General features: G+C 38.5%; 1 protein-coding gene and 1 non-coding gene across 7 annotated transcripts in view; both read left to right on the top strand.

Annotated features, from left to right (window-relative positions):
• NFATC3 (nuclear factor of activated T cells 3) overlaps positions 1-15,393 on the top strand; it is a 135,777-nt gene that overhangs the window by 89,790 nt on the left and 30,594 nt on the right. For 4 of the 6 annotated variants that reach the window (XM_053211298.1, XM_015068853.3, XM_027076040.2 and 1 more), the window contains 3 exons: positions 1,077-1,132; positions 2,141-2,267; positions 12,856-13,863. In XM_053211298.1, coding sequence (XP_053067273.1) covers positions 1,077-1,132; positions 2,141-2,267; positions 12,856-13,863 — 1,191 coding nt within the window. The remainder of the gene's footprint in view (positions 1-1,076; positions 1,133-2,140; positions 2,268-12,855; positions 13,864-15,393) is intronic. The other 2 variants (XM_027076039.2, XM_027076038.2) reach the window with 1 other exon arrangement.
• Positions 6,368-6,452, top strand: TRNAQ-UUG (transfer RNA glutamine (anticodon UUG)). Its single transcript has one exon. It is a non-coding gene; the product is annotated as a tRNA-Gln (tRNA).

Genomic DNA, 15,393 nt, shown 5'->3' with positions numbered 1-15,393 from the left:
AGCAAGTGGGGAGGGGCATAGAGAGAGGGGGACAGAGGATCTAAAGTGGGCTCTGTGCTGACAGCAGAGAGCCCAATGCAAGGCTCGAACTCACGAACTGCGAGATCATGACCTGAACTGAAGTCCATGCTCAACTGACTGAGCCACCCAGGCACACCTACCCCAGAAAACTTTTATTAACAGACTCAGCATCTTCACATAAAGTGGAAATAAGAGCCTTAGTCACTCTGTACCATGCTGTGTCATTTCCCACCTGGGCTATTCAGTTCTGGGCTTGATGCATTTGGAGAGAGATGTTCACACTGGAGGGGTGTTCATAGAAGAGTGGGCAGGAAGGCTAAATATTGTGTAAGATGTAAATGCAGAACTGGGGGTGTTAATCAGTAGAAGGAGACACATGTAAACATAGCTGGGCTTTTTTTTTTTTTTTTTTTGAGAGTGTGCGTGTGAGTGAGGGTAGAGAGAGAAGGGAACAGAGGATCGTAAGCAGGCTCTGTGTTGACAACAGCAAGCCTGATGTGGGGCTCGAACTCATGAACCCTGAGATCATGACCTGAGCCAAAGTTGGATGCTCAATTGACTGAGCCACCCGGGGCCCCCAAACATAGCTGTTTTTAAACATCTTAAATACTGTCTCAGAAAACCACTCAAAATATTTTGGACTGGGGGGGCTGCAAAGAGTAGTTCTTAAACCAGTGGTGGGATACTGGAAGGAGGCAGATTTCATCTGTCCTGTAGGGCTTTCGAACAGCAATTGTCCAAAGATCAAATGGGTTACTTGGTGAGAGAGTGAGTTTCCCATTACCTAAGGCATACAAGCAGGAGTTGGCTACCACTTGGTGAAGGTGCTCTCAGAGGATTTTCAAACATAAATAAACTGTGAGGCCTGCTAACTAAGGCAGCCCAAAGTCTTTCTCCCCATTTTTTCTCATGGGTACACATTTTATTTTCATAATGGAAGTCGTTGAGGAAAAGATTGCCTTTGCCAATAAGCTTGTGATACTAAATACATTAGATTTTGTTTATATACTTTGTGACTTGAATTACTTTTAACTGTAAATTGTTTCTTTTAATAGATGGACGACCTCAGTGGGAGGTAGAAGGGAAAATAATCCGGGAAAAATGTCAAGGGGTAAGAAATTTATTTCTTAAGAAACATTTAAGAAGCTTAGAACATTGGATAATGCTACTTTATATTATAGATGAGGAGTCTTTTATCTAATGAGTAATAGAAAAGTAAATTAGAATTTTTAGAAGTTTGGACATGAAATAGGTACTCTCCTTATTCTAAAATTAAAGTTTAGGAAAGATAAACAATTGGTGTCTTTGCCTTTTTTGTGTATAGGAAAGGAGAAATTAAAAGGTTCTTACTACTGTTATCATTAGTTTATTTCTCTGAATTCAGTGAAGAAATCAAATTCAGTAAAGCCCACATAGAATGGGAAAAAATGGGGAGAGAACAAGCCCTAAGCAGTTTGTGTATTTAGCGCAATTTTTGCAACTTTTCAGCATTAAGCCTTCCGGGATTCAACACTGTGGTCCCTTCATCCTGATTGGAATGGAGACAGAATTTTTTGTGGGTTAGAGAATAACACTTTCCACAGTGCTCTCCAGAGACCTGGAGAAATTAGATTAAGGATTGCAGTTTCACTCTGCTTATGTAAAATTATTTTTTATATGGAAATGAATTTTTTATATTGCTAGCTTAGAACATTCTGAATATCAAGTTTAAGGTAAGAAATCTAAATTATAACACAACTGAGGAAATATTAAACCTGATTGAAAACCAGGACAGACTTCCAGTTAAGATACATAGTAACGTGTAATATTCAGTAGTGCAGAATATCTCACTACATGGTACATAATGACTGTTTTTATTTCTGTTCCAACTAGAAACCCAATTGGATGACTAAAAGGCAATTTCTCCTTTAATGGTTTACTTTCAAGAGTTTATCTCTGTTGAGACTAGAGTTTCATAGAGTAAATCTCCAGATGACTTACATGACCAATTGATGTGCATAATGATCTATGATGGGAGACACTGGGTAGTTAAGCCTCATGAGTTGTGCTGAGTTTAGCAGGTGCATTTCATTTTTAGTTCTGAATGTAACACAATCTTACTACTTTCCATGCTCCTTAGGCTCACATTGTCCTTGAAGTTCCTCCATATCATAACCCAGCAGTTACAGCTGCAGTGCAGGTGCACTTTTATCTTTGCAATGGCAAGAGGAAAAAAAGCCAGTCTCAACGTTTTACTTATACACCAGGTATGGGGAGTTGTGATGGTTTACCACAGAGCTTGCTTTCATAATGAATAAAAAGTTATTCAATGAAACCTGTATTAGAATGTTTACAATAGAGTACTTATAATCAATAAAAATCCTAACATATGCCTCGTCTGTAAAGTTTGTGTAGACTTTAAATATTAGGTGTGATATTAGCTGTTATTTTGTAGTTATTTATTATAAGGAGATTAGAAGGTTGAATTTTGATTTTAAGTCTGTTTATCTGGAGCTACCAGAAATCCCCAGCACTACAGTAAGGGCAGGTGTTTGTGAATATGTGTGAAACTCCTTTGTGCCCTTAGCACACTGCAAGAAGGCAGTGTGTTCATCTCAAGCATTTCCAGTCAGATGAAAAATCTCTCATTAGATTTTCATTTGGCAAGTAGCAACTGTAGTATACTGTGGTCTGTGGGTTATATAAAGTCGATTCCAGAGTTTCTGGTTTTATAGATGTGCCCTAACAAAGGAGGCTGCCATACCTCTTTCTGCAGCAATTCAAATGCTGTAACTTTCCAGCTCTTGGTAGTAACACATAAATATTATATGCAGTAATTCATGCTGATGTTTACATAGTTAGAGAACAGATATTTCTAGAGGCCTTCTCTGTCCTAGGTGCTGTGTCAATGCAGGGCTTGAACTCATGAAACATGAGATCATGACCTGAGTTGAAGTCACATGCTCAACTGACTGGCCACCCACACACCCCTGTTGCAAAAACTTTTAAATGGTTTATAGTAAATGAAAAACAGAAACACTTAAATTTGAGAAGGTACTAGTTATTAATGATCACTTATTTGTCATTCCTATTCTTTAAAGCCTGGCTGTATTCCACTTTAAGCCTCTAAAGGCCATTTATATTCCCAGATCTGAAAATTAATATTACTTGATCATGTTAATACATTATTGGTAATAAAATATTTCTATTCATTTTCAAATAGAATACAACCCTTTTGAAAGATTTTGGTTAGTCATTTCAATATTAATTCAGTAAGTATTTGAGGGTGCCTCCTAAGTGGACAAAACCTCTCTCAGTTCCTTCTTTCATGGAACTTATAATCTAGTGAATCAATAAATTAATTACCAACAAATGTATAATTAGAAACTGAAATAAGGACTCTGATTAAAAGGGATACAGTACTATAGGTAAAAATAACAGAGGGACCCTTGCTTGGGTTAACTGCTTGAGAAAACCAGGATATATGTATGTATGTATGTATGTATGTGTGTGTGTATACATACTCTATATATGGTATATATAATGTATGTAAAAATAATACTCTCTAAGCCCTTTGTGTATTTATTCTTTTAATCCACATAATAGACCTTTATAGTAGGTTATTATCTTATTTTACAGAAGAAGAAATTAAGTGGCTAAGTAATATACCCAGAGTCTCACAGTCTTAGAACCACATGTCAAGCACAGGCAGTCTGGTTCCAGAGTCTGGGCTCCTAACTGTTAAGCTAGAGTACATCTCAGATAAGTAATATTGCCCTCTCCATTTTGCAAATACGTGAACCAAGGTCACTCAGCTAGTAAGTGGCAGAGGTGAGATTTGAATCCAGGCAATCTGGCTGTAGGGGAAAAACATTCCAATTAAAGGTAGCAACATATACGAAGGTCGTGTGGTTGGTTGGATAATGGAGTATTAAGAGTTCTAAAATGGGGCGCCTGGGTGGCTCAGTCTGTTGAGCGTCCGACTTCAGCTCAGGTCATAATCTCATGATTCGTGGGTTCGAGCCCCGCATCAGGCTCTGTGCTGACAGTTCAGGGCCTGGAGCCTGCTTCGGATTCTGTGTCTCCTTCTCTCTCTGCTCCTCCCCTGCTCACACTCTGTCTCTCTCTCAAAAATAAATAAAGGTTTAAGAAAAAAATTTTTTTTAAATAAAAGAGTTGTAAGAAATGAGCTTTAACGGAGAGGTGACATGATCAAATATGTATTAAAAATTTTTTTTCGGGGCACCTGGCTGGCTCAGTTGGTAGGGCATGCAATTCTTGATCTCAGGGTCGTGAGTTTGACCCCCGCATTGGGTGTGGAGCCTACTTTACAATAAAATCATTTTCTCTACAATATATGAATGTATCAAATTAACATTTTGTACACCTTAAATTTTACACAATGTTATATGTCAAATATTTTCAATTTAAAAAAAAGTTAAAAATAGGGGCACCTGGGTGGCTCAGTTGAGTGCCTGCTTGACTTTGCTCAGGCCACGATCTCATAGTTTATGAGTTTAAGCCCCACATCGGGCTCTGTACTGACAGTGAGGAGTCTGCTTGGGATTCTCTCTCCTTCCTGCTCTGCCTCTCTCTTTAAATAAACAAACAAACTTCAAAAAACAAATAAAATAGGGGTGCCTGGGTGGCTCAGTCGGTTGAGTATCTGACTTCGGCTCAGGTCATGATCTCACAGTTTGTGAGTTTGAACCCCGTTTTGGGCTCTTTGCTGACAGCATGGAGCCTGGAGCCTGCTTCAAATTCTGTGTCTCCCTCTCTCTCTGCCCCTCCTCTGCTCACTCTGTCTCTCTCTCTCTCTCTCTCAAAAATAAAGAAACATTAAAAAATTAAAAATTAAAATCATTTCTCTCATATTTCTACTGTTTTCTTATAAGGTGTCAATGACCAGTTTAGTTTTTCCTCAGATTACTATGGAGAGTGAGATTTGTATGGCAGAGACCCAAGAAGGTTAAAAATATGCTTCAGATAACTAGAGTGTTTTGAATATACAGAAGAGACAACATTAATGATAATAAAGCATATCAGGTTTCTGAGAAAGGTGGGAAGGAATATAATTTCAAATATAAAAGTTGGAATGGGCCTTAGTTGGGAGAAGGAAAGGAGGGAAGGTAAAGATGAAAAAGATGGATATATATTAGGTTTGTAAATTTAATAGTGGAGAGTTTAGGGAGTTTCCATATAATAGCATTGACTTTTTTTTCTTTAAAGAATGACATGCAGTCTTTTGTGAGTAGAGGGAACTGTGGGTGTTTTGGCAGTTTGAAGAATATGGACAAGTTTGAAATAGTTGTTGTAAAGAAAGGGGGGAGAAAGTTACCACAGAAATATAATTGGACTCTGGGCATGATCACAGGGTACCTTTAATGTTGATATTAATAAATTTAATAATATTAATTAGCCCGGCTGTGTAACTTTCTTAAGCAGCACTCAGATTCTTTAGGGCAGGTGGTAAAATATTAATAGTAGGGTTCCTCCAAGGTGATATTTATTAAAGACATACAGTCCAAGAATGTTATCAAATGCTGTGGAGATGAGAGACTGTAGAATCTAACCTGAAAAAGAAGAGGAGCTTCTGGGACTGTTGAAGCAAAAAAGGCAGAGGTGTGCCTGGGTGGCTCAATCAGTTAAGTGTCAGACTTTGGCTTGGGTCATGATCTCACGGTTCGTGGGTTTGAGCCCTGCGTTGGGCTCTGTGCTGACAGCTCAGAGCCTGGAGCCTGCTTCGGATTCTGTGTCTCCCTCTCTCTCTGCCCCTGCCATCCTCCTGCTCTGTCTCTCAAAAATAAAAAAAAGTTAAAAAAAAAAAAAAAAAAGCTCAGGATAAGTGAATAGAGGTTTTGATTGCTACCATCATAGTGGTAGTAATTGAACAAAGAGAATATAATGCTCTTACATTATCAGCTCATGAGTTGGGAGGACAACATAAAGGCAGAGTCCTGGAGGGCATTCTATATGAGAATGGAAATCATTGGGGCCCCAGAGTGCAGAAAGAATTTTGGATTGGACTACAACTGTCATCACTGGGCTTATGATTGACAAAATACAAATCAGGTGGCACACACTAACAGAAGGAAAAATAGATTCAAGAATTGTTTGGACAGCCCTTGTTCTGGTTGATTACTATCTTTTCTCTGTAGCATTTGGCTTTTTTCATTTTTTTCTAAAGTGAAATTTGGAATAAAATCTTTACAAAAGCAAATATATTCCTGTGAATTTATTTTTTAAAACAGACAAGTTGAAAATATAATTTCAAACACCCAAAATTGTCTTCCACTCTGAAATTGTTATTCTGTCCTAGATCCTTTTGATCCATTTATAGACACAATTTAAAATAAAAATTGGGGGTGCCTGGGTGGCTCAGTCGGTTAAGCGTCTGACTTTGGCTCAGGTCATGGTCTCATGGTTCATGGGTTCGAGCCCCATGTTGGGCTTTGTGCTGATAGCTCAGAGCCTGGAGCCTGCTTCGAATTCTCTGTCTCCCTCTCTCTCTCTGCCCCCCCCCCCCACTCATGCTCTGTCTCTGTCTCTGTCTCTCTCTCAAAATAAACATTAAAAAAAGGTTTTTTAAATAAAAATGGGACCAAAATGTATACAGTATACTAATTTTGTAACCTAAACATTTTTATTTTGCTTCATGAACAGATAGAGTTTTATAGAATTTTAATAGCTTCTCGTATTCTAGTTTGTGATACTTATATTAGAGTTGTTTGTTGTATTAATTTGTATGAACTATTTATATTAAAGATTTTAGCCTTTTTTTGTTTCTGACAATTCTTTTAAATTTTACTTACAAAAATTTTAGATATTCAGAAGTTGCTTCTTTATTATTCAAGGATTTGTCCATTTGTTACTTTTTTGACAACCCTCTAGCAGTAGCAGTCTGACCACTATAAATATCCAATGAAAGAATAATCAGTTGCAAATGGCTAACTGTTCTGAGTTTTTGTTTTGTTTTGTTTTGTTTTGACGTTTATCATTGAAGTCTAGTTGATGTACAATACTTTGTCACTTTCAGGTGTAATAACTTATTTTTTATTAAAATTTTTAAAAAATGTTTATTTTCAGAGAGAGTGCATGCGTATACACACACACACACACACACACACACACACACACACACACACAGAGGCAAGTGGGGGAAGGGCAGAAAGAGGAGGGTGGACAGAAGATCCAACGTGGGCTCTGTATGGACAGCAGAGAGCCTAATGTGGGGCTCAAAGTCATGAACTATGAGATCATGGCCTGAGCTGAAGTCAGATGCTTAACTGACTGAGCCACCCAGGTGCCCCTGTTATAACTTTTTTTTAATTAGAAATTACATTTAGTGGGGCACCTGGGTGGCTCAGTTGGTTAGCATCTAACTCTTGATTTCGGCTCAGGTCATGATCTCATGGTTGTGGGATCGAGTCCTGCATTGGGATTAGTAGTGCAGAGTAGTGCAGGATGAGTAGTGCAGAGCCTACTTGGGATTCTCTCTCTCTCTCTTAGAAAAAAATAAAAAACAAAGAAATTGCAACATTAAAAAAAAAAGAAATTACATTTAGCACTATTTGTCCAATAGTCAAGTTTACTTAGTAATTTGAAGACTGTTCCCAGTATTATGTGTATGATTTACAAATTACCCTCATTACAGAACCCTTCCTTAGTGGCGTTACCTGAATTTCTGCCCAACCACTAGCTTCAGATCTTCTGATGTGGGAGCCCTCTTTTCCACCCCAGTATCCCTGAAGCGTTTGAGGGAATATACCTCCCTCTGAGGCCTAGCAGTAGTTACTTGTGACTGGACGTACCATGTGATCTCTGGTTTTAGACTAGTGGGGCTTTAGGAGACAACATTAGAGATAAACTTTCATGTGTAATATTTTACCTGTAGGAAAGTGTATTCTATGTTCTAAATAGTTGATTGGAGAGACTTTTGGATTGTGATTCTTTTTTTGGGAGAGAACGCCTGCCTTACAGTTAGGTCACATTCAGCTCTGCCATAGACTGTACCCTCTTGGTTAATCTCTATACAATGAGGGCATAAGTCTAAAGCAGGGTTTTTCAAATTTAAATTGTTTTACTCCCCAAACAAAATCTTAGGCAAAAAGGCAATATATAAAAAGGATAAAATCTAGCTTTGATACTCTGGTTGTACTAGAAAGGGGAAATCCAGAGAGCTCCAGCTCTTTGAATGCTACTCTTCCACATCCAGTACTTGAAGAAGACAGTGAGGCTTCTTATGGTTTCAAAAGCACTAGACCAGGAGATTTTTTTCCCGAGAATGAGGATATTTAACACAAAAGGTAGAGTTAATCTGTTTCTAAAATTCAACTCATTCTAGTTATGAGTTAACTGTACTTCCCTCCAAATAAGAATAAATTACTATAAATTACTATAGACTGTCAATGAGGACTTCTTAGATTTGGTTGGAGTCTTAATCCTTTATAGACAAAAAGTGACAGTTGATTTGGCAGAGTGAAAGTATACTCAATTTAGGAAAGCAGAACTCTCAATCTGAGTACACAGATGTGGGTCAGGAACATAAAAATAAAGATTGGGTCATGCAAAAAAAAAGATACTATGTTACAGTTTTTAGTCCCTCTGTCTCCTTTTTAGTGCATGACAACCAACCACTTAGGTAACCAAGGGCCTTACCTGCTCCATTCAGGATTAATTAAGATGAGAGTAGGCTTTTTTGCATATTCTCCCTCTTTTATATAGAAATGTAACTCTGCATATGGAATTTACTGTGACTTTCCTGGGACCGGAGTAGGAGCTGAAGTAGAAGAGGAAAAAAGAATCCAATAGTCCAGGGGAAAAGTTCTAGTTGTGCTAAAGTCAGAAAAAAAGTGAGTACGCCAAAACATTAGAGAGGTTGGAGTTGTTAGATATGGTGAACCACACTTGAAATACCTGAGCAAGAATCAGAAACTGGATGGAAGCCTAGTTTAGAATGTTAACTTTGGTGCAGAAGCAATAAGAAGACTCATGATACACTTTTTCTCTTTTAAGTGTTGTCTCATTGTTAGGAGTGGGCTCACCAGTTGGCAGATTGTTTATTTTGTGTGAGAGAGAGAGAGGGAGGGAGAGGGAGGGAGGGAGGGAGGGAGGGAAGGAGGGAGAGAATCCCAAGCAGGCTCCATGCCATCAGCGCAGAGCACAACACAGTGCTCGATCCCACAAACCATGAGATCATGACCTGAGCCGAGCGACCTGGTTCGCTTAATTGAGTGAGCCACCCAGTCACCTCAGGGCTATTTTAAATCTTACTTACTTTCATTTCCTCAGATTGAGAACATGCTTTTGTGAGGAGATTTGTACTTGATGGGTTTGTTAAATGGCCAGATGAGGTTTGACCATGCTTGGCTTCTCACTGTTACTTTCTTTTGACATAAAATGAAGTACTTACATTTTAGTGAAGATCATGAAAATTTTAATTATGTTAGTTTAGCTCATACAAACTTGGAACAATGAGATGTCAATTTAGGAAAATTATTTAAAAAAATTTTTTTTAATGTTTATTTATTTTTGAGACAGAGACAGAGCATGAACAGGGGAGGGTCAGAGAGAGAGGGAGACACAGAATCTGAAGCAGGGTCCAGGCTCTGAGCTGTCAGCACAGAGCCCAACGCAGGGCTCAAACTCACGGATCGTGATATCATGACCTGAGCCGAAGTTGGACACTTAACCGACCGAGCCACCCAGGCGCCCCTAGGAAAATTATTTTTAAATGAATTATAGTACTTCAGTAGGAGGATAAAGTCAGTAACTTTTAGAAAAGTGGACTGGAGGAAGTATTGCCCAAGAGAAACAATAAAGTCCATTGCTTTGACATACAAAAAATTAACTGATGGTTTTCTGTTTTGATAAACATATTAAATAAAATAAGCAAAATACATTGATTTCTATGTTAAGCAGTCCTTTCACCAGGTAGATCTTAAATCATCTTAAATACATTTTTTGATGTGATAAAGGATAGTGGTTGGTAATCATAGCCTCTGCTTGTGTGATGGAATGATGAACTATAATCTTTCTTGTTAATATAGTATAGTGCAGTGATTAAAAGCATGGACTTTGAAGGCAGAAAAACCTGGATTCAGGTCCTTGTGACACCACTTTGAGATTTAGTGTCTTCAGGGGTAATAATAATCCTTGCCTCTTAAAGGTTGTTTTGAAATGAATTAGGACTTTTGGGTACAAATGACAAAAACTCCATTTAAGCTAGCTTAACAAAAAAATTGTATTGGCTCATGTAACTGGACAGTTAATTGGAATGCTGGCTTTAGGCATGCTTCAGCTCAAGCAATGTGGTCCCAGGGCTTAGGCTTTCTCTTCATCTTAACATTGCTTTTCTTTCTGTTGGCTTTGCTCTAAGGCAGGCTTTACTTACATGGCATCTCTAGGTTTGTTTCATCTTCATAATTAGCAGTCCTAGAGAAGAGAGCTGGTACCTTCCCCCACCCACACACACTTCCATCTAGATCATTCCAGGGGTCACACTCAAGTCTTTGGTTCAGTCCTGTTGTTGGTATTTGTAGGGGTTCTTACGAATTTTGGATATTAAACCCTTTACAGAAATATTATTTGCAAGTAGATTTTCCATTCTGTGGGCTATCTTTTCTCTGTCTTGATAGTGTCTTTTCATGGTCAGAGGTTTTTAATTTTGATGAAGTCCAATTTATCTGTTTTTGTTGTGTGTATGTTCAGGGTATGTGATACTTAAGAAACCATTGCCAAATCCAATGTCATGAAGCTTTTTTTGCCCTTTGTTTTTTTCTTAGAATTTAGTTTTTGCTCTTACGTTTAGGTCTTTGATCCACTTGAGTTAATTTTTGTGTATGATTTTTGGATAAGGTTCCATCTTCATTACTTTGAATGTGATGTCCCATTGTTCCTGTACCATTTGTTGAAGAGACTGTTCTTTCCCCCAGTGAATAGTTTTGGCACCCTTGTATGAAGAGCAATTAACTGTTTATGTTAGGGTTTCCTTTTGGGCTCTCTATTCCATTGGTCTATACATCTGTCCTTAGGCCAGTACCACTTGGTTTTTATTACTGTAGCTTTGTAGTAAGTTTTGAAATTAGGAAGTGTGAGTACTCTTTCTTTGTTCTTTTTCAAGATTGTTTTTGACTATTTAAAGCCCCTTGGGATTTGGTATGAATTTTTGGATAAGTCTGTTTCTGCAAAAAACATAGTTGGGATTTCATTGCATCTGAAAATTGTTTTGGAGAGAGTTGCGTTCTTCGTGGTTAATTAAGTCGTTCAGTCCATGACGCCAGGGTATCTTTCCATGTATTTAGGTCTTCCTTCATTTCTTTAGCACTGTTTTGTAGTTATCAGTGTATAAGTTTTGCCTACCTTGGTCAAATTTATTCTTTAGTATTTTATTTTTTGATGCTATTGCAAATGAGGTTGTTTTCTTAATTTCCGTTTCAGATTGTGTATTGCTAGTCTATAAAAATACAATCGATTTCTACATGCTGATTTTGTGTCCTGCAACTTTGTTGAATTTGTTTACTAGCTCTGACAGTTTTTTTGTGCATCCCAGTACTTTTTTGATCACTCATTATTCCTCTTGTAAATGTGCCTGATGATGGTTGAGGATAAAATGAGGTACACATGAGGTGCCTCAAATGAGGTTCCTCAGATGAGGTACATGTGAAAACTGTTGTAAACTAGAAGCTCTATGAATATTAGATTCATGATCTCTGGTATATTATGCATTATGCAAAAACAGTGGACTGGTAGGTTTCAGATCAGAGATTGCAAATTCAAGCTTTTTTATTAGGCTGTAGAGTTTGGGGTATCTTTTATTTAAATTTTTTTAATGTTTATTTTTGAGAGAGACGGAGACAGAGTGTGAGTGGGGGAAGGGCAGAGAGAGAAGGAGTCACAGAATCTGAAGTAGGCTCTAGGCTCCGAGCTGTCAGCACAGAGCTCGACAAGGTGCTCAAACCCACGAACTGGGAGATCATGACCTGAGCTGAAGTCAGACGCTTAACTGACTAAGCCACTCAGGTGCCCCTATTTATTTATTTTGAGAGAGAGAGAAGGGTGAGCATGGGACGAGCAGAGAGAATCCCAAACACAGAGCCTGATGCAGGGCTCAGTCTCACAAACCATGAGATGACCTGAGCCGAAATCAAGAGTCAGTCACTCAACCAATTGAGTCACCCAGGCGCCCCATAAAAATCATTTATTTTTAAATAGGTAATGTATATACTTGGTTAAAAACATTGAGATTGTGTATTGCTAGTCTAGCACAAAAATTTACATAGTAAAAACTAAATCTGCCTCTTGCTCTTATTCCCTAGTCACCTAGTTTTGTTCCCAGCAGTAAACACAGCAGTTACCAGGTTTGCGTATCCATACCTATATAAGCAAAAACATGTGTACATATACATATGCATATATATATATATATATACACACACACACACACATATATACATATATATATACACACACACATATATACACACACACACACATACACTGTATTTTAAAAGAATTGTGATATGTACACATTGTTCTGCACCTCACTTTTTTTTGTTACTTAGGAACGTATTAGAGGTCTTTCCACATCTCTTCATAGAGTTCTGTGTGGTACTGTTTTTTTTTAATGTGAGTACTTTTAGAACAAGAACCACTCCCTGTTGTCTTTTGCTTGCTGACTTGACATGTTTTATGTTATTTGCCTTTTCTGAAGGCATTTGAATTTTTTTTGAAGGCGTTTGAATTTTTAACCCCTGACTTGGATACATGCTATAGTTATGTAGCCTAGAATGAAGTCCTTTGATAATCATTGTATGTATTATGTAATAACGTTTGCTTTAATCATTTTCTTTTTAGTTTTGATGAAGCAAGAACACAAAGAAGAGGTTGACTTGTCTTCAGTTCCATCATTGTCTGTGCCTCATCCTGCCCAGACCCAGAGGCCTTCTTCAGACACAGGACACCCACATAACAGTGTACTGTCAACACAGAGAAGCTTGGTTTGTCCCATCCAGCAAACATATGCATCCATGGTAACTTCATCTCATCTGCCACAGTTGCAGTGTAGGGATGAAAGCGCTGGTAAAGAACAGCATATGTTACCTTCTTCAGTCATGCACCAGCCTTTTCAAGTCACACCAACACCTCTTGTGGGGTCTTCCTATCAGCCTATGCAAACTAATGTTGTGTACAACGGACCAACTTGTCTTCCAGTTAATGCTGCCTCTAGTCAAGAATTTGATCCGGTTTTGTTTCCACAGGATGCAGCTCTTCCTACTTTAATAAATCTTGGCTGTCAACCATCGTCATCCATACCTTTTCATTCTTCAAATTCAGGCCCAACAGGACATCTCTTAGCCCACACACCTCATTCGGTACAGACCCTGCCTCATCTGCAGTCAATGGGATACCATTGTTCAACCACAGGACAGAGATCTCTTTCTTCTCCAGGGGCTGACCAGGTCGCAGGCCAGCCTTCCCCTCAGTTACAGCCCATTACATATGGTCCTTCACATTCAGGGTCTGGTACAGCAGCTTCCCCAGTAGCCTCTCATCCCCTGGCTAGTTCACCACTTTCTGGGCCACCATCTCCTCAGCTACAGCCTATGCCTTACCAATCTCCTAGCTCAGGAACTGCCTCATCACCATCTCTAGCCACCAGAATGCATTCTGGACAGCACTCAACTCAAGCACAAAGTACAGGCCGGGGAGGTCTTTCTGCACCTTCATCCTTAATATGTCGCAATTTGTGTGATCCAGCTTCATTTCCACCTGATGAGGCAACTGTGAACATTAAGCCTGAACCTGAAGAGCAGGAACCTAACTTTTCAACAATTGGTCTACAGGACATCACTTTAGATGATGGTAAGTTCATCTTTCTCTCCTTCAAGCAGTGAAGATCCAGGAACTTTCTTCTCTGATAGTCTTAAAAAAGTTACCATGGATTGCTTATTGGCATATGGCCTATGGTTGGGCTTTTTTTTTTTTTTTCTTTAATAGTTGTTGTCACTAGAAATATGTTAATTAAAGACTTTGGGAATAGACATGAAAATTTATACTTTGAAATCTAGTTTACCACTAATACCTACTGCAAAAGGTAAGACTTTGAATCATAGTCTCTTACCCATTTGTGATGGAACTAAGGACATGAGATTTATTGGGCATCTCTTCTTTTAGAACATACAGTTGGTCACAGTGTCTGGAAAATGGAATTCAGTAAATATTGCTACATGCCATCTATTTGGAAGGCACCGATTTAGATGCTGGGAATACTAGGAATATGTTTAGATAGAGTTTCTGTCCTTGAGACTCACACAAGTAAAGAACTTGTTGCTCTCTGGCTCTGCCAGCTTGCTGAGTCAGATAGTGGGGATGGTGCAAGACCAGATTGGTTGGCTGTAGCTGGTACAGCTGTTGGCACCAGGATAAAAAGAAGCTATTTATATAAATGTAGCAAGTTGGTATACAGACCTCTTTTTAAATTAGAGAACAAACTCTAGAATATTAATTATTTCAATAATTGAAAATTCCCCAAGATAGGATTTTCAGGTAATGACTTAGAGTTTATTCTTGGCTCTATCATTTATGTGGTAGTGAAGTTTTGCCTAAATAGGAATTTAGTGAAAGCTACCTGTAACTGTTGTTCATCATGAAAATTCTAACAATTCTAAAAACATCAATATAGAAATTTAATTCACTCTCTGAATCTGTACTTCTTTGTATAGAAAAGTAATTCTTTGTTAGCCATCTCTTTTACACATGTGGAGGAACTGAGTTTACTGCTTAGTTGCAAAGCTGGTGTCACATCCCAGATTCCAAACATAAGGGGAAAGGAAGGTAAATAAAATGTGGCATCCCCACTCCCAGGGCTTCCACCAGATCAGTACATAGCTGACTTTATAGCACAGTGGGTCTGGGACACTTATAACCAAGATCTAAAAAAAGCATATTAGGAGATCATCTGAGAGATGTGACAGATTCCTTAAGAAAGATTCATCAATGGGGCGATTGGCTGGTTCAGTCAGTAGAGCATGTGACTCTTGATCTTGCAGTTGTGAGTTTGAGCCCCACATCAGGCCTAGAGCTTACTCAAAAAAAGGAAGAAGAAGGATTCAGCAAAGGTTCCCTGAGGAGATGATATTTGAGCCAAGTCTTAGAGGATTGAGTATATGTTTTCAGTAAATGAGTATCAGAGGGCAAATCAGACAACATAAGCAGAAACAGCTGTGTCTGGGAAAGCATGATTATCAGTGGGTAAATGGCATAGTAAAAGATGGCTTTCAAAGCCACAAGGGGATGTGCCAGGTAATTTGTGTGTAAATATAAGATACAGTTGACGCTTGAACAACTTGGGGGTTAGGGGCACCTACCCTCACTCAGTCAAAATATCCACAT

This window comes from Acinonyx jubatus, chromosome E2 (genome assembly GCF_027475565.1).
Source record: "Acinonyx jubatus isolate Ajub_Pintada_27869175 chromosome E2, VMU_Ajub_asm_v1.0, whole genome shotgun sequence".
In the NCBI taxonomy this organism is placed as follows: domain Eukaryota; kingdom Metazoa; phylum Chordata; class Mammalia; order Carnivora; family Felidae; genus Acinonyx; species Acinonyx jubatus.
The sequence above is the reverse complement of the archived record's forward strand: the minus strand, read 5'-3'. Positions and strand labels throughout refer to the sequence as shown.